Genomic DNA, 18,451 nt, shown 5'->3' with positions numbered 1-18,451 from the left:
AACTCAAGCCAACTCCCATCCCCAACCAAGAAGCTATTTCCAACTGACAAGTGCTTGCAATGAAAAAAATAAGTTTTTTTCCAATGGAGTTTCACTGGGCATATAAACCATACTGAAGGGCAGGTCTCATGATCAGCAGTAGACGGCCAACAGAAAATGAACTAAGTGGTGTTTTTGTAGATTTTGTTGTGGTTGTTTCATAATGCTTTGTTTGGGCACTGTTTTTATCTTATTGGCCTTTGCTTGTACATTATTGCTTCCAGGTTTGTGTTTTTATGGGAAGTGTTTGTGTGTGCACACATACACACACGTCTCTGTACATGTGTTTCTTATGCTTTTTCTTATTTTTTTTTAAATTCTGGTTTGCTTGTTTGTTTTCTAAAGAAAAAAAACACATTAAACAAAATGTGGGTAGGAGGTGGGGAGGACGTGGGAGGGGAATGAAGGAGGGAAACTGAGATCTGCAGCAGGGAGCTGGAGAGATGGCTTTAAGAAGCAAGAACTTGGTCAAGCTCTGAATGCTCATCTCCCTCCCAGCCACTGTAAGGAACCTGGTCACACTCTGGGACAGTGTTACCTTCTGCCTGAAAACCTAAGAATCAAATCAGCCCAACTGAAGGGAGAGCTCCCAAACCAAATCACAACAACTCCAGATGGCACAGCTGGAACTTGTGCACACCTCAGATACAAAAGTAGATGAGCTCTTTCGTAGCTACCTGACTTAGGGGACTATTACATCCATACAAAACTAACTCAGCGTGCTTCCTTGGATCGTGCACTCGTAATCACAGAGTTCCAATTAGCAACTACAAATGTGTACCCTCATGTTCACTGAAGCACTATTCAAAATGCCAAGAGTCAATCAAAGTGTTCACAATGGACGAGTGGATAAGGAAAACGCGTATACCCACAATGTAATAAATACTATCCAGTCTAAAGAGGAAAGTCAGATCTGGACAGAGAGCTCACTGGGTACAGTGCTTGCTACACAAGCAGGAGGCCGTGACTCCAGTTGCCCAGAACTCACGAGAGCCAGTTGTGACATTTGTGTCTGTACACTCTGAACTGGTGGAAGCAGAGACAGGAAGGGCTGGAGCCATGCTGGCCAACCAGCCTAGCAAAACTGGCAAGGGGTTCAAAACCAACCAAGGTAGCAGTGAGGCAGGTGACAAGGAAGGCACCTGGGGTCGGGTACAGATGTCTTCTTCCACACACAAGCCTCAATATTTTCTAAAAGTTTTGATGCAATTCCTTGAGTGATAACCTAAGACTTGTAGACAATCTAAAACTCAATTTAAAATGTCTTTTTCAAAAAAGAAATGTATTGCCCCCAAAGGAAAGTGTATTCATTTGTTATAAGAGCAATGCAAAGACCAAATGACTAATGACCAGCAGCACTACTGCGTGAGCTGGCACACTCCCAGGGAGAGGAAGAATGCTCGGCTCAGGGAACACGTGCTGTCACAACTCCTTACTTCTGCAACTGAGTACCCGCCTCTTTAGCTGGCTTACTGAGCACCGCAGCACAGAGGTACCATATAAGCAAATAGAGATGGGTGGGTTCCATTAAACTTTATTTAGGGACACAGAAACCTGAATGTTACATAATTTTTACATGTCACCATATGTTTTTCTTTTGATTTTTATAAACATACAAAATAGTAAAAACATTTCACAACTGGTAGCCATACCTATATAAGTCAGGTTTGGTCCATAGGCCATGATATTCTACGCAGTGATCTATCATTTAAGTTATATAATCTAACACAGAGACTATATTAAGAATGACTAACAAAGAAGATTTAGTTCAAATTCTCAGCCTACCACTTCCACTTCCAATCCACATAACTTTACCCATCCTCTCTCTGCACCGATTTTCTTTTGTATAATCTGGGAATCATACTAGTAGTGACTATTAGGAAGGTAGGGTATTGCCAAACAAGACTGCAGTAGGGTTTGAATATGACACACAAAGGAATTAGTAATGCTCTGGGCATCCAATAATTGGCAAATCCTATCTGAATATGTGTAACTACCATTCTACTGATGCCATAGTCAAAACACAGGAAAAATTTCATCAGTTGAAAATACCAATTATTGCATGCAAAAATGACCTATGTCCAACTCCCCATAAGCAGGATTAGAAAAAAAACACATTAAACAAAATTGGTTTAATGTAATACTTCAGGCCTGAAATTCTGATATGTTTACAGTCCGCCCCTGAATTACAGCCAAAGCCAGGACTAGGATTAATTTAGACACACACACTATGGGTCTAAAATCCCACTGTTTACTGTATTATCAGAGCAATGAAGTGGGCATTTATGAACCCAACTGCAAACACAATTTCTTCCTGAATAATGGAGAATAAAGAGTTCAGAAAACATGCCAGATGGTGGTGGCACATGCCTTTAATCCCAGCACTCGGGAGGCAGAGCCAGGCAGATCTCTGTGAGTTCGAGGCCAGCCTGGGCTACAGAGCGAGATGCAAGATGCACCAAAACTACACAGAGAAACCCTGTCTCGAAAACGAAAGGCGGGGAAAAGAGTTCAGGGAACACAGAGGCTAGAGTTGTCAAAAAAAAAAAAAAATACGCAAAGCACACAAACAACAAAATTAAGAGTAAAAATCTGGCATTTGAGGCTGAGTTTAAAGGTAGGCTGCTAAGTGTCAGGCAGGTATGATGGTGCCAGGAGAGGTGCAGCACTCAGGAAGTTGAGGCAGGAGAGTGAGCTTGAGGTCATACTTGGGTATATAGAAAGTACTCATAGGAGCGTGAGAAACAAAAAACTCTCTCTCAAAGAAAGAAAAGTAAGCTGTCTACACACATGACCTTTGGGGCTCCCGGGATAAACGATCATAAAGTATCTCAAAGACAAAGTAGAAGAACCAGTTTTAAGCAAAGTTGAGGATCTCTCCTCCAACAGCCCCACATTTTAAGTTCTTTCTTGATAGTAGAAGAATAGACACAAACAACAGTGGCTTGGATGGTGCGCCCCACAAAGATGTCCACCAGGAACTTTTGGATGTGACATTACGTTTTGAGGGTGGTGGGAGTTACAGATATTATGATGAGACTATTCTAGATGATGCGGGTTTAGTCCTAACCTAATGACAAGCATCCTCAGATGATGACAGACAGACAGAGAAGCTGGTAAGGCGATGAGAAGAAACAAACTGGTGTGTTCTGTCCAGGAGCCAAAGAACTAAGGATTCCAGGAGCCATCAGAAGCTAGGAGAGAAGTACGGACAGATTCCCTGCAGACATGTCTCAACAGTGACAGGAATTTCTGTTCTCTGTCAAGTCTGTAATAATCTGTTATGCTGTCATGAACATTAATATAAGGTGACAAAGAATAATCATTTCACATTTGTCTTATAAAGCCATCACTGGCATTCTAACTACACACACACACACACACACACACACACACACACACACACACACACAAATCACCCATTATAACAAATCAGAAAAACTGGTTAAATATGATATTGTTATCACAAATTCTACAAAACAAAATTAAAGTGCAGGTGAGTATACGTGTGTGTGTGCGTGTGTAACTGTTTTTCATTTCTTATCCATATTTTAAAAACTTACTTTAACTGAAACAACACCTTGCCTTAAAATTTACTGTCAACAGTATGTTGCAGTCCCAAAGACAGATTTTTCTCAGCAGGAGCCCCGATCATGCCAAGAAACCATGTAGCAATATTCACAATCAACCAGAAGGTCACTGGGTCTTCATATGCCTACAGCACAGGAGAAAACCAGTTCTTTTCTCTGCCTTGCTCACATCATTTTCACACAAATCAGCACAGCTTGAGGCCTCCTGTATTTTAGGGTCGAGGACTATTTCTGACAGTCTGTCATCAGGAAAGAAAAAAGACCTTGAAAGAGACCAAAGGCTAAGAAGGTGACTCTGTTAGAGCATCTGCCTAAGTTGCAAGGCTGGGCTCATTTCCCAGCAACATGAGCATGAATGAATGAATGAATGAATGAATGAATGAATGAATGACAAAAGTAGTCAACTTCCAAGGCAAACATAAGTAGGGCAACATTTGCATATGCAGACAGAATATTATTAAAGAGATCAACATTGAAAATGAGTACAGAAATTCCTACACAATAATTTTTCTCTTATCTGCTGCAATGTACTCATGCAATAAAACTCCATCAAATCAGCAACAGAAAGGACCTCCACGTTTAAGTTTGTCTTCTTCAATATTTAATTACATGAAACATGAGAAACTGAGGTGAAAGATTTCCCTCAAAATGCTTGTACAGATGACAGATCTAACCTACTCTCCTCTCTACTATCATAGTGCTCAGAGTATATCTTGAGTCAATCAAATGATCAACATCAAGGAGTCGTTCAAAAATTTAAGTGGTAGGGGCGGTAGAAGTGCTGTATTCTTACATTTGAAACATTTAATCATAACTTATATTCTGTATAAAACTATGGTTCATTTATACCTAAAATAATCTTCAATACTATAATTCAAATATATGAGGAAAACAGAAAGAGACCAGTGAGTTTCATGATTGTAAGAAGCGGAATGCTGCCACTCTAATGAAGACACACACACACAGGAAGGGCCATTTTGTCCTGGGAATGGCAAAATAATGGCTTAGCAATGACTCTAAACCAACCAATCAAACAAAAACAAACACACAAAAAATGACACCATCAAGAATGGCAGCACACATCTGCAAGGCCAACATTTGGGGGCCACACGGCGAGAGGACTGCCTGTGCATGGCCATCCCTGGCTGCATGCATATGGAGAATCTGTCTCAAAAAGAACAACCAAAAAAGATAAAACAGTAAGAAGGGAGGCCTTTGAATATGCACCTAAAAAAACTTGGATTCACAGTTCAGAAATTTTATTCAGTGCCTTTTAAATTATTAACTCTCAAAGAAGTTCAGGAAGTCGCCAAATGACTTCAAGTACTGCCAAATGAATAAAACCGGGAGTAGCATCAACATTGCTAATGATTTAAAGGTAATGTTAAAGAGGACAGCTGTAATGTGCCACTTGAAGTCTCTCTCAAGAAAAAACAAACAACAAAAGCATTGATCTGCTTAGAAAACAGCCGTAGTGCTGAAAGTGGTTAGCATTTCCCGAGTGCTGACCATGCACCAAGTACAAGTACCTTTGCCTTGTGCATGCACTGTGCTGCACGCTTCAGCCTTCTACATCATGTATCAGGTCCTGGTAACAGCCTCTTCTCAAAGATCAGAAAACCAAAGACTGCAGAGTGCTTAAATAACTTCTCCAAGAACATAATAATGAGTTCTTATTTAGAATACTGGTTCTCACATTCAAATCTAAAGTATACTGTAAATACAAAATTCCTTCCTATACTGATAGGTTGACAAGATTATTTATAGAATTGAATCTACAATTTTAAATATCAACTTCACTGATTCAGAAGTATATAAAGACTATATAGATACATAGAATATTCTTTTGAGGCCTACAAAGATATAAAATAGCTAACAGATATTTTAAAACTTGAATAGAATTTAAAAATAACTTATCTTGGAACTAAACACAAGAAATTAAATGCTTCATTTGGGCATATCTTTTAACAGATTGCCTTCATAAAACAAACTGTACATTCCTGTCTTCTAAAATACTTGTAAGTAAGCATTGTTTGATTTTCTTTGAGCTAAGGTATTAGAGACTTTGCTATGCAATTTCTTCTGTGTGTATTTTGTGCCTTTCCTAACTGCCATAATTTGAAAGTATTCCTAACTTTGAGACAAGGTACATCCTGGAAATACTTTTAGTCGATAGGTTCTCTTACTATTTTACTATTCTCTCCATTCACAGAGAACTCATCATTAATAGCTTTTCTATGTATCAATAACAAGCATGCTGAGAAAGAGACCATGGAAACACTCCCATTCACAATAGCCTCAAAAAAATATCTAGGAATAAGCCTAAACAGGGAGGTGAAAAAAGTCTATAATGAAATTTCTGTATCTCTGAATAAGAGATTGAAAAGAGATCAGAAGATAAAAAAAAAAAGACCTCCAATGGTCATGGACTGGTACAATTAATATTGTAAAAATGACCATCCTACCAAAAGCAATTTACAGATTCAATGAAATCCCCATCAAAATAACATTCTTTACAGAAAAAGAAAAAGACTCCATAAATTCATATAGAGGCACAAAAGACCCCAGATAGCCAGAACAATCCTGAGCAAAAAGTTCAATTCTGGAGGAATTAACACACCAGATTTCAAGCTATATTGCAAGGTTATGGTAATAAAAACAGCACAGTACTGCCACAAAAATATACAAGTAGATTACTGTAAACCTAGCCATTGCTAAAGAGGTCATTAACCTGACAGCAGAATCTACTATTGCCATGTTCCTAGGCCAATATGATTTCCAACTGTATTCTAAATAACTACCCTTCTATCCTCAGATAAATGTATTTCTTACCCCTCATCAAAGAGGTTTCTTTTTGTAGATGGAGACTAGTACAGAGATCTACAACTGGTCAAAACACATAGGGCAGGTTGACTGTTGAGTACTCAACACCAACTAGCACTTCTACAAAGCACCACCTGCTACATGAGGCTCAAAGAACAGTTTGGAAGACAAGGTAGAAAAACTGCAAGAGTCTGCTGCTGGACAGTGTCTTCTAGACATGACGAAAAGCTGCACTCATGAATCTCAACAATATGGTTGCCTGAAGAAGGCCTGAATAATGACAACACCAGGATCCCATCATTAGATGAAGAGCTATGGGCAATCAATCACTGCTGAGAGACACAATTTTCCTCAGGAATGAACCCCTGATAGGTTATCTGATCCTAAGTGGTCAACACTAAACCCATAAACATAGGTACAACACTAAATGGAATCAGTATGTTGTACATATACATGCATATGTGTGTGATAATAATAATTAGATACGAAGTCATAGATTGCCAGGCGGTGGTGGCACACACCTTTAATCCCAGCACTCAGGAGGCAGAGCCAGGCGGATCTCTGAGAGTTCGAGGCCAGCCTGGTCTGCAGAGCAAGATCCAGGACAGGCACCAGAACTACAACAGAGCAACCCTGTCTCACAAAAACAAAAACAAACAAACGAAAAGAAGTCACAGATTTAAGAAGTAGAGAAAAACACAAAAGGAGCTGGAAGGAGAAGAGGGAGGAGTGAAAGGATGTAAATACAGAACTCATATATGAAGTTCTAAAAAATCCGTTTATTCCTAAAAATTTAAACTTAGCTAAACAAGTTTGTCTCATTAAGTGAAATAGCCAAAGCATACAAACTAGGGTTGATGGCATTTACCAAAGAGGAACAAGAGTCTAAGCGCTTTCTTCCACCTCTTTAAAAAGTGAAGCAGGGCTAGAGATGGCTCAGCAGTTTAGACAGCTTACTGCTCATGCAGAGAACTAAGTTTGGTCCCACCACCAACATGGCAGCTCACAATAGTCTACAACCAGGTCCAGAGCATTCAACGCCCTCTTCTGGCCACCAAAACAACCTGCATGCACATGATACACATAAACTCATATGGACATACACACATACATATCAATAAAAATGAACGGTGAAAGAAAGGGGGAAAAGACACAGTTTAAACTTGCTTACTAAGAACATCCCTTAGTGAAAACCCTTTTCAGATCAATGAGCATAGAAATTAACATTCCTCATGGACCTTCCACGTGAGTGCTTATATACTCTTGAAGAGCTACGGTGGTGGTTTGCTAAGAATGTTTCCCATAGTGTCATTTTTAAATGCTTAGTCATCAGGGAATGGCACTAGCTGAGAAGAATTAGGAGGACTGGGAGATGTGGCCCTGTTGGAGTAGGTGTGGCCTCGTTGGAGGAAGTGTGACACTGTGACTTTGAGGTTTTGAAAGCCCACACCAAGCACAATATCTCTCTCCCCTCCCTCCCTCCCTCTCCCCCTCCCTCTCTCCCCCTCCCTCTCTCTCTCTCTCTCCCTCCCTCCCTCCCTCTCTCCCTCCCTCCCTCCCTCTCTCCCTCCCTCCCTCCCTCTCTCCCTCCCTCCCCCTCTCCCTCTCCCTCTCCCTCTCCCTCTCCCTCTCCTTTCCCCCCGCCCCCGCCTGTGGATCAAGATGCAGCACTCAGCTATTTCTCCAGCACCACACTGCCATGCCTGCTGTCATGCTTCCCACCACAGTAATGGACTAACCTCTGAAACTGTAAGCAAGCCCTCAATTAAATGTTTTCTTTTCTAAGAGTTGCCTTGGCCATAGTGTCTAGTCACAGCAGTAGGGCAATGACTAAGACAGCTACACATGATGGAGGAGGAGGAGGAGGAGGAGGAGGAGGAGGAGGAGGAGGGGGAGGGGGAGGAGGAGGAGGAGAAAGCACCAACAGCAGTCCATTGTTTAGTGAATGAAGATGAACTAACAGAAGTTTAAAACATTTCATCTATAAGGAGGAAGTTGATGGAATACAACCCATATCTACAATCATTGTGCCAGAGTAATGAAGGAAGCATGAAGGACCACTGTCAATGTTAAGTTACACAGAATAGGGAAGAATGAGCATTCTTCTCTTAAAAAGGAAGTTTGCTTATCAAAATGAGATTTCAGAGATCATAATTTTAAAAATGCTGAAATGGAAAACTGTATAAAGATAAGTAGTGGAGCTAAAATCCCAATCAAGGATGGATCTCAAATATGTCCCTCAGTATTAATATATTACAGAGAAAGAAAAAGCAGATGATGAACAACAACAGTGTAACGTTCTGTTTTATCAGAAAACAAAAACAAAAACTACAGACTACTCCCACGTCCCAGGGTATCTATATTTCTGATTAACAGAACAACTCCTACCTAAAATTAGCGCTTGTCATCTACTATGTGTTATATGGTGATTTAAAAAAAAATAGCTGGACACATGATAAAAATAACACCAGAGAGTAAAAACCAAAACCACACATCTCTCTGAAAAGAAAAAAGTAAATGGTGATGCTATGAAAACACATACTGTATAATGGACCTGGGGCAGAATCGGCACAGACACAGCTGGTGCCACTCTGGAGGCACGTGTCTCAGCAAGAACGGACCATGGACTTAGAGGGAGATGATGGTAAATGTTCAGAAGGGAACTTCCAGGTTGATCAAAAGCCCGAACTCTCATTACATTCAGGTCAGGGTTAGCTAATAACCACAGATAAAGCATTGTGGTTATGGATGAAATTTCACAGAGATGAGAATTCAATATGTATTTACTTTGTTGAGCTGTTGGAACATTTCATTTCAGTGTGCACTTCTATGCTTAATATCTTTCTGAAGATGGTTGTCCAACACCATTAACATGAAAACCCCTATCCTACTTTCTCTAAAAAATACATAAAGTTGTAAAATACTAATTTTTTAGTATTTTTAAAAAAACACCATTTTTAAATGTAGTAAAATTGATTCAAAGGAAAAAGAAAATAAAAAACAATTTTAAAAAAGACACAAAATTATACTTTAAAACCAACATACAAATAACAAAATGTAAGTATAAAACATCAAAGATAAAAGAATATACAAAAATGAGGAATAAAAAGCAAAACTTATTTTTAAAGCTAAAGAGTGAGTTATACATGTCATCAGCTAGCTATTTAAGACATTGATACCTTGGAAGTCAGAGATACTATACAATGATAGATTATACAGGACAATCTCAAAGCATTTTATGTCCTCTAATATTTTTATGAATTCACAAATTGAGATACCATAAAACTCTTGTACACAAAATTGATCTTTAAATTTATGAATAGTATTACCTAATGACAAGATACTTCATTAGAATATCATAATCCAAATATTCCATTAAGTAACATTAAGACAGAAATTGTGTATCTATTTCCATTCCTTTCAAAGATAATTTAAAAAAATAGGCAACTACGTGGTCATTGAACATTCTTTTTTGGTATTTCCAACCTGATTTCAAAGTCAGAATTGTTTTTCCTAACATAGAAAACGTGGACAAAAAATAGCCTAAAATATCAGGGCCTTAATTAGCAAATTCAGGAAGTTTAAGTATGAATTAAAAACAAACAAACAAAATATTCATGAAACTCCTTACAAACACAGCAGATGTGGTATAGGTATAGAACACTATTCCTATTATCCACAGAAATTATAGGCTATACAATAAAAGATTAACAGTTGGTGTATTTCAGATTACTAAATTGAACTGTAAGTTCTGGTTTATAAAAACAGCACTGAGCTACAGTCATGAACTGTGAGAAGCTTCTCCATTATTGTCCCTAATTATCTAATATATTTGTTCAAGAAAAAAATATTACTCTCCTTTAGTCACAGAAATTGAAAATGAAGTTTCTATTGAGCTCAGTAGGCAATAAAGACTGAAACTTAGAAGAGCAGTCTGAACACCATTGCGCATTCTAAACTGAATTGTGTTTCTGTTTTCTGCACAGAGTGCACTTCTCACAGATTAGAAAACCTGTTTTCCTCTCACACCTCAGAGGTGAAGGAGAAACAAACAAATAGTGAAGACTAGCACCACCACCCCCATATCCTTGGCTGGGTGTCTGAATAAGAGTACTGTTAAAAAAAAAACAAAATGAAAACTATTGACATTATTAACAAAGCCAATGATCTCCAGGACTATTAGGCAATAACCAAGCCCTGGTATAGGCTGGAGCCCCTTCTTCCTTACCTGGTATCTCTGGATTTCTGATGCGGAAGGTTCAGGGCTCAACTTTACAGCACAATTTTTACAGTACTTGGAGTCACAATCAGGTTCCAGCTGACCCTCACAATGGGGACACTCCACTCTCTGCTCCATCTCAAATCTTAGCTACAACTACTAACAGTGTGCCCACTGAAGTCAATGTATCCACAGATCTTCCTGTCTGAGACAAAAGCAAGATAGAAAAGACACAGCCCTTGAGCTCCTATTGCACAGTGTCTCCCTCTTTTGGCAGGGAACTGGATCAGTCAGCCCTGGATCAAATAGATCTTTAAGCCAACGAATGCTGGGGGTTTGTTTGACTTCGTTGTGTGGCATCCATGTGCACTAAAAAAAGACCCACTCTCTAAGAAATAGATGCCATTCTTCATCAATCATTTGAATAAAATAACCTAGTTTCTTCCTCCACAGCATGCCACTGAATAGCTGCCATTTCAGAATCCCCAGGAACTCAGCACACTTCCAAGTATGTCCAGAAACAAAGCTTCAGAGAACTGAGCAAGGAAGCTTTGCTTTAAATTGCCTCCATTTTTATTTTATGGAAGTATATATAACTCGTAATACTTTGTAATTCTTCTTCTCAGATGTAGAATAATCTAAATTATGTCCAGATGATCATCAATGTCTCATCAGATTCCAAATTTCCTTAGAGCAAGAATATAGTGAGCCTATTAATACCCAGTGAGCAGCAGGGCTGGAAGAGAGGAGTGCTCGGGATACCCAAAACCATGAACGTGCAGACTGGACAGAAGACTCTCTTCTGAATACCTGTTCTAGAAAGTGTTACCTGCTGTGGGGAAGCACTCCATGCAACAGTTAGACACCGCATACTGTGCTTCCAAGTTCAGTCTAGGACATTCTTCTCGTGCCTGTGAGTGTCTCTTCAGTCTCCCTATGGAGCCCTGACTGGCTGCATGCTTGCAACCTTACTGCTTCTGACACCAGAGCACTAAGCTTCCGTGTGTGCACCCTTGGCCAGAACGTGACTGGGGGTGGAAGAGAGTTCCTAAGACTTCATGGAAACTAAGCAAGAAAACCCTTTAAAGGCAACAGAGACCTACTAGACAGGTCTCGGCTTTAAAACTTCTTTGGATCACAAGTCTGACATAAACATTTCTCCTTTAAATCACCCTATTCTTTCCAATTTAATGCACTTGAAAGAATTGAGGAGAGGCCTGGTGGCACATGCTAGCAATCCCACCATTCAGTAGGGGGCAAAAGAAATGCAAGTTCAAGGCCAGCTTGTGTTACATTGTGAGATCCAACATTAACTAAAGTAGAAAATCTCATCTCTGTCCAATTTCCACTGACTGACTGTGTGTCCAGTTAACTTTGCCGAACATAAAAATCCACTCATGTTTATATCATGCCTATCAGAAACTTCTCATTTTACATTCAAATAACAATTTCATAAAGTTTTCCACTGATAAATAACAGTAAGCAACATGGGATAGAATATTTCTTAGGAGCTATTACTGGCTTGGCCATTTGATGAGGATCTTTTCATTGAATCCTTCACACTGGCCCTATGACAGATCCTATTGCACACCTGAGTTCACAGATGCTCAGGCTGAGGCACATGGAGGTTAGATAACTTCCCAATGTCATGCCTTCAGTAAGCAGCCAATCGGGACTGAAACCCAAAGAACTTTAGGACAGAACTGTGCAGTTCTGTAACACTCTGCCTCTTGAGTTACTCCCTTCCCCAAAGCACTCTTCCCAGGAAGGAGTCTCCAGATACACTTTAACAAGTCACTAATTCTCTTCTGCTTAAGTGGGGGTAGGTAACATGGAACAACACTAATGCTTCTTAATATTCTTTGTGGGTCTCACATTTCTTAGCTCATTTTAAACAAGTAATTTTGACTTCTATATCTGAATAAATTTACTTACATTTTCCTATCTTTGGTGCTTACTTACAGCTTGGTTATATTCATTTATTCTTTCAGTATTCAGTGAGGATTTACTGGGTGCCAGGCACTCACCCAGGCTCACAAAAATCACAAAATTTTATATCTGCAAGCAATCTTGGAGATAGAAATAAATGAAAATTAATATTTACAGCCAAAAAATAAAAATCTAAAGCAGCTATATTTGATTCTTAGTTTACCCCCAGAAATAAGCTAAATCTGGTTATTTTCCTTTGCACCATATATACCATTAGTTTTGCTTTCTGTAACTAAAAGTATTTTAAATCACTTAATGTTGCTAAGCAGACCCTCTTTCAGATCACATATAAAGACAATAATAATATGGATGATGCATTAGTTCCCAGTTTCTGAAACAAAAACCATAGGTTTAATGAGTCAGGAATCTATAATTTTATATTTCTGAAGGTTAAACATCCTTTTCTCTTTAAATCTAAACCTGTTTGGGGGCCATGCTAAAAGTATACTGCCCATTCCAAAAGGAACTTAACACATTATAACCTTCAATAAACATTCTTGTCAATTTCTTGTCTAAAACCTGAGGAGACTGCTCTGTAGACACTACTCCTTCACAGAGACTTTGCAAATAGTCAGACATGATTCTGATGGTTGAAAATGTCCTCCTCCCCCAGAAAAGTATTTTGTATAAATATCCAATGACTCTTTGTTACCGGGAATTCTAACAGCCTGTCCTACACTTGAAAAATATTTATTTGCTGAATCTATATAGCAAACACTATGCAAGACCAAGCAAGCAGAAGTAAATACAATCAAAGTGTCTGTCTTCACAAACTGAATTTGGGCATAAATAGGTATTACTGGGGAGGAAACACAAAATAAACACACACACACACACACCTCTAAACAAAGGAGTTAATACATATATCAATACACATATTAATATTTAATCCATGAAATGCTGAGCTGTTGACTATTTTGTTAGCAAAAATATAGTGGTTACAGTCACTGTTGTAGTAATTAATGATAAAGATATTAGGACATGGTACCATATAAAAAAGACCAAGGGCAACAGGTTAAATGATGAGGGTAGGGTGTGAAGGGCTGTAAGTGGACTCATTATAGCAATGTAGCCAGAGAAATCTCTTGAAAGAATGGCCTTTGAAATGCAAATTAAAACTATTTTGAGATCCCAGTCGGATGGCTAAGAAAAGAAAAGAAAAAAAAAATGAAGACAAATGGTGGTACAGAGGAACAGAATCATGCACTGTTGGTGGGATGGCAAACTGGTGCCAATGCTAAGAAAATCAGTGTGGTGGTTCATCCAAGAATGGGAACTAAATCTGCCCTGTAACCCAGCTCTACACTCCTGGGCACATACTCAAAGGACTCAGTGCTGCTATAGAGACACTAGCTCATCCATGTTCATCACTGCTCTGTTCACAACAGCCAGGAACTGGAAAGAGCCTACAACTGCTGAACAGATAATGAAGATTCCTGTGTGCTGTAGCATTTTAGTCAACTGTAGAGGAGGAGGAGACTGCAGGTAAATGGATATACCTGGAAAATATATACATTGAGTGAGGCAATCAAGGCCCAAAAGACAAATATCACATGTTCTCACTCATCAAATCAGTCAAACTCAGTCAAATCCTTGAATTTTGTTGTTTTTAACTGTGATATCTGTAGAATCCAGGAAACTAGAAAAGAGTAATTGGGGAAGGGAAAAAAGATCTTAGGAGAGGGAGAAGAGTAGAGCACATGTGAAGCAGGGGAGGAGGAGGAGGAAGTTTACGTGGGGAAATGAAGAGTAGGGCAGAAATAGGGGATAACTAACACTAAAGACATTTGGAAAAATCATGTGGGAAGCTATAAGCTTTTTCCATATTATTTTTCATATAAAAAAGTTCAATGGGAATTACCAAGATTGTAATTGATCTTCCATTACAAATTCCAAAACCATTGATTGTCCAATAAAAAGCCACTGCCAAGTGTCAGATACTTCCCTCACATTGTTGGTCAGCAGTGAACTGGAGACACTCCCAATAAATAGGTTCATTGTTCAATGCCCATGAGAACATGATGGTAAGACACTATTCACTTTAGTCACAGGACATGGAGACATCAAGTCCATACCGACCATGAAGCTTCCTCCCCAATGGCTAGCCTTCACAATAACTCAAGGTGTTTTTCAAGGCAGCTGGAGGGGAAAGGCCACCAACAGTTCTACCCAGCTTTGAACCCTCGAAGTTACAATAACCAATGGCATGGCAAGATATGCCCACGGGTGCAACGGTGGCACAAATGTCATGGGAATAATCACCTCCTTTCTGATTGGATTTAAGGTCTGCTCCACAGGGGGAAACACTTGTCATATACTGTAAGTCTGGCTGAGAACGGCTGGGAATGCTAGGGGTGAACCAACTACCATGACCTTGTTAAGTGTAACGAGTACCAAACTGCTCTCTGTATTTGTATCTCTATACACATATGGGATGACTCATCCCTAACAGGCTTGAGGGCCAGCCAGCCCAAACAAGTAAAAAAGAGACTTTCTGAGAGCCAACCTGGGTCTGACTAAGGGCCTTAGCAATAGCAGCTGAAACATGATCTGGAGATGACCTGGACCAATGAGAGGCAGCCATGTTACACCAGCAGATGCCTATTCATCAGACCTCCCCCTAGGGTGGGGTGGAGTGTATATAAGGCTTGCCTCTTCCTGAATAAACTGAGCTTGTTGTTTTGACATTCTCTCAGAGTCTGTGTCATTGACTCTGTGCCTACCTGGGTCCCTCCCACAAAGGGAACAACAGCACAGGATCCTGCTACATACAGATAGATTACTACAGCATCCAGACCTCATCAGAAAAGCTGCTATGTATAGTGAACAGCAATTAATGCAGAAACTCAGAGCTGGTGCAGGTGCAAAAAATAATGTCTATGGAATACTCAGCCCTAAATGGGACATCTGTATCATACCCGCTCCTGCCAACACTCAGAGGAGAAGAGGCAGAAAGATTCTAAGAGCCAAAGGTTGGGGAAGCCTGGAAAAAGTGTCTCCTGGAAATGGCAAGACCGCTGCTCTCATGACCTCATGGCAGCTGTGGCTACACAAGATCAAGCCAGTCCACACCCCAGCACGGAGGGTGGGAGAGGGGGGATCCTTAGTCCCAACCCAACCTGAGGGCCCATTAACAACAGTTGATGGCTACAGAGAGAGGGAGAGTCAGGGTTTTGTTAAGAGTGTGTCCCCTGGGTTGTGGACTGTTCTCCAGTAGATCGCCTACATCCATGACCATGCATACATAAGCAGCACAAATTAAGAAAAAAAAAGAGGACATGAAGTTGAGTGGAGCTGGGAGGTGGGTCTGTGAGGAGTTAGTGGGAGGAGTAAGGAAAACATGATCAAAATGTATTGCATGCATGTAGAAGATTCTCAAAGACTAAAAATATATATTTGAAAAGTACAAACACACATACACACACACACACACACACACACGAATATCCTAAGAACTAAAATAATGGATGGTAATTAGTCCCTAGAAACATCTAGGCGAGAATAGTGTAGAGAAAAGACACATCAAGGCAGAAAAGTGAGAAGCTCTGTGTTTTCAAAGCCCAATAGACTAGAGTGGCTACAGTGTGGCCAGTGAGGACGAGAGGGTAGCTGCTGATGGGAGGTGGTACTCAGAGACAAAATCATATAGTTCAAGATACCATGAGGAATGTGAATTTTATACTAGTGATGGAGGTGCAACTGGAGGATCACAGGCAGAAGAATAACAGTTCATTCACACAATGAGATCACTTTAAATAGGAAATAAAATGTAGGAAGGGCAAAGGAGCACACAGACTGGTAAATGGTTCAGACCAAGTTTGTGGTGAGTTTTACCTAAGTCATCATAGTGGAGATACTGACAAGAGGAATGTGCAGGAAATGTAATGGGAACATACTTAAGTAGTGCATGTGAGACCTGTAGAAGACTGTACAGTAGGTGATTCTTCCATTTTGATTTTGGTGTGAATAGCTGATTGAGGTGTTAGGTTATCCTATTTACACAGAAATGAAAGCCTGTCTGAGTGGCAAAATCCTTGTTTGGTAACTCACATGTAAGCCCATCAGTTCAATTACGGCATAAAACTGTTCAAGTTCTAAGCCAGTGTTTGTAAATTAAGTTTATTAAAAGTGTCTTAGTCATGAAACAAACAGCCATACCTTATATATTGGCATTGGATGAAATAAAGAATTTAAAATCAAAAGAAAGCATTTCTCTTCATACTATAAAACTATACAGCAAGGTAGTGGCCTCTGGTAGGCATGATAAAAACAGAGCCTCCATATGTGCATTTGCTTTATTTCTTAAAAGGGACCAGGCTATCTCAATTACAGGTGTTGGTTTTCTGACAGTGAGCTCCCTCTGCTGGTAATTCCCTACACCTTGAGTTACTGTACCTTTAAAAAGAACTAAGGTATGTTAACACAGAATGTAGTCTCCAACATTATATATTAAAAAAACTTAGGAGATGCCACGATAACAATTTCTCTTATTTATAGTTCCTATTTAATAAACTTACCCATATGTAAGGCATTGAATTAAGCATTTTTACATATTACTTTATTCAACTTTCTAAACAATTGTGTGATTGTTCCAAAACTTGCCCCTTCTAACAAGGAACCTTATTTCAGAGAAGTTACACACCTACCCTGTGGCCAATCAGTCATAGTTTAGATGAATTTTCAAACCCTCTGAATACAAAGTTGATCTACCGGTTTAACCTCAAAGCCCGGATAAAATGTAACCTTAATGTCAGAAAATTGATGGATTTCCACTCTCCTGAGATTTAGAAGTTCTTCTCTGAACTGTAACCGCTCAGGAAGACTGTTGGAATGAAATACTGCTATCTAATCAGCAAACTGGCCATCACATGGCAAAGAACAACTAAGGATGGAAGCCTTGTTCTTAGCACTTCACTTAAATGAGTCGATACAATCTACCACAGGAGACTTGGTATTTCTCTAAGCACTAATGAAGCAAATTGTCTATCAAATACTCTTGGGAAATTTCAATTTTGAACTGTGATAGATACCAAAAAAATTTTTTGTGGAACTTTTAACAGTGGGAGTGGGGGTGTCTCTGACTCATTTCCTTCTACTGGGTTGCCTCATCCAGCTTTGATATGAGGGTTTGTGCCTAGTCTTATTACACTTTATTATGCCCTGCTCAACTGATACCCCTGGGAGGCCTGCTCTTTTCTTAACGGAAATGGAGTACTGGATCTGGGGAAGAGGGAGGTGGGAGACCAAAAGGAGTGGAGGCTGTGGTCAGGGTATATTGTCTGAGAGAAGAATAAATTTAAAAAAAGAAAAGAAAAACTTTCCCTCCAAAATGAAACACGTCTTCGTTAAATATCAAAATTTTCAGTACCCTGCAATTATTTATCTTTAAAATCCTTAAAAATCTATATCAAGATTGACTTTCTATGAAGGCAGCAAAGAAATTTATTAGGTAAAATTAATAATAACTAGGAATAATGAGACATTAATAAGCAAAATACATCATAAAACTATAGTCCAAAGTTGAAGAATAAGACTGAAATTTTCCAGTCAATCACCATCAGTAACAATATTTTTAATCCTAAAAAAGAGAAAATTAGAATTATAGAAAACATTTCTACAAACATAATTATTTTAATACAAAATATTCCCAACAATTTTAAAGATACCAGAGATGTTCATTTTTTAAAAAATAAGGAATTGACTAAATGCTTTAATGTTATATCGAGAGCTAGCCTCAAACAAGTATAGAGTATCTATTATCCACTGCATATTCCAACTTCAGCTAAGAGGA

General features: G+C 39.2%; 1 protein-coding gene across 8 annotated transcripts in view; it reads right to left on the bottom strand.

Annotated features, from left to right (window-relative positions):
- Fer (FER tyrosine kinase) overlaps positions 1-18,451 on the bottom strand; it is a 324,556-nt gene that overhangs the window by 197,426 nt on the left and 108,679 nt on the right. Inside the window, exons 1-2 of one of the 8 annotated variants that reach the window (XM_059277956.1) lie at positions 12,607-12,720; positions 10,681-10,876 (exon numbers count right to left, since the gene is read on the bottom strand). The exons of 3 other annotated variants lie outside the window; for them this stretch is intronic. In XM_059277956.1, coding sequence (XP_059133939.1) covers positions 10,681-10,809 — 129 coding nt within the window. In that variant the 5' untranslated portion in view covers positions 10,810-10,876; positions 12,607-12,720. Of the gene's footprint in view, positions 1-10,680; positions 10,877-12,606; positions 12,741-18,451 lie in introns of those variants that run through there. 4 more of the 8 variants (XM_059277958.1, XM_059277957.1, XM_059277959.1 and 1 more) reach the window with 4 other exon arrangements.

This window comes from Peromyscus eremicus, chromosome 13 (assembly GCF_949786415.1).
Source record: "Peromyscus eremicus chromosome 13, PerEre_H2_v1, whole genome shotgun sequence".
Taxonomy (NCBI): Eukaryota; Metazoa; Chordata; class Mammalia; order Rodentia; family Cricetidae; genus Peromyscus; species Peromyscus eremicus.
The sequence above is the reverse complement of the archived record's forward strand: the minus strand, read 5'-3'. Positions and strand labels throughout refer to the sequence as shown.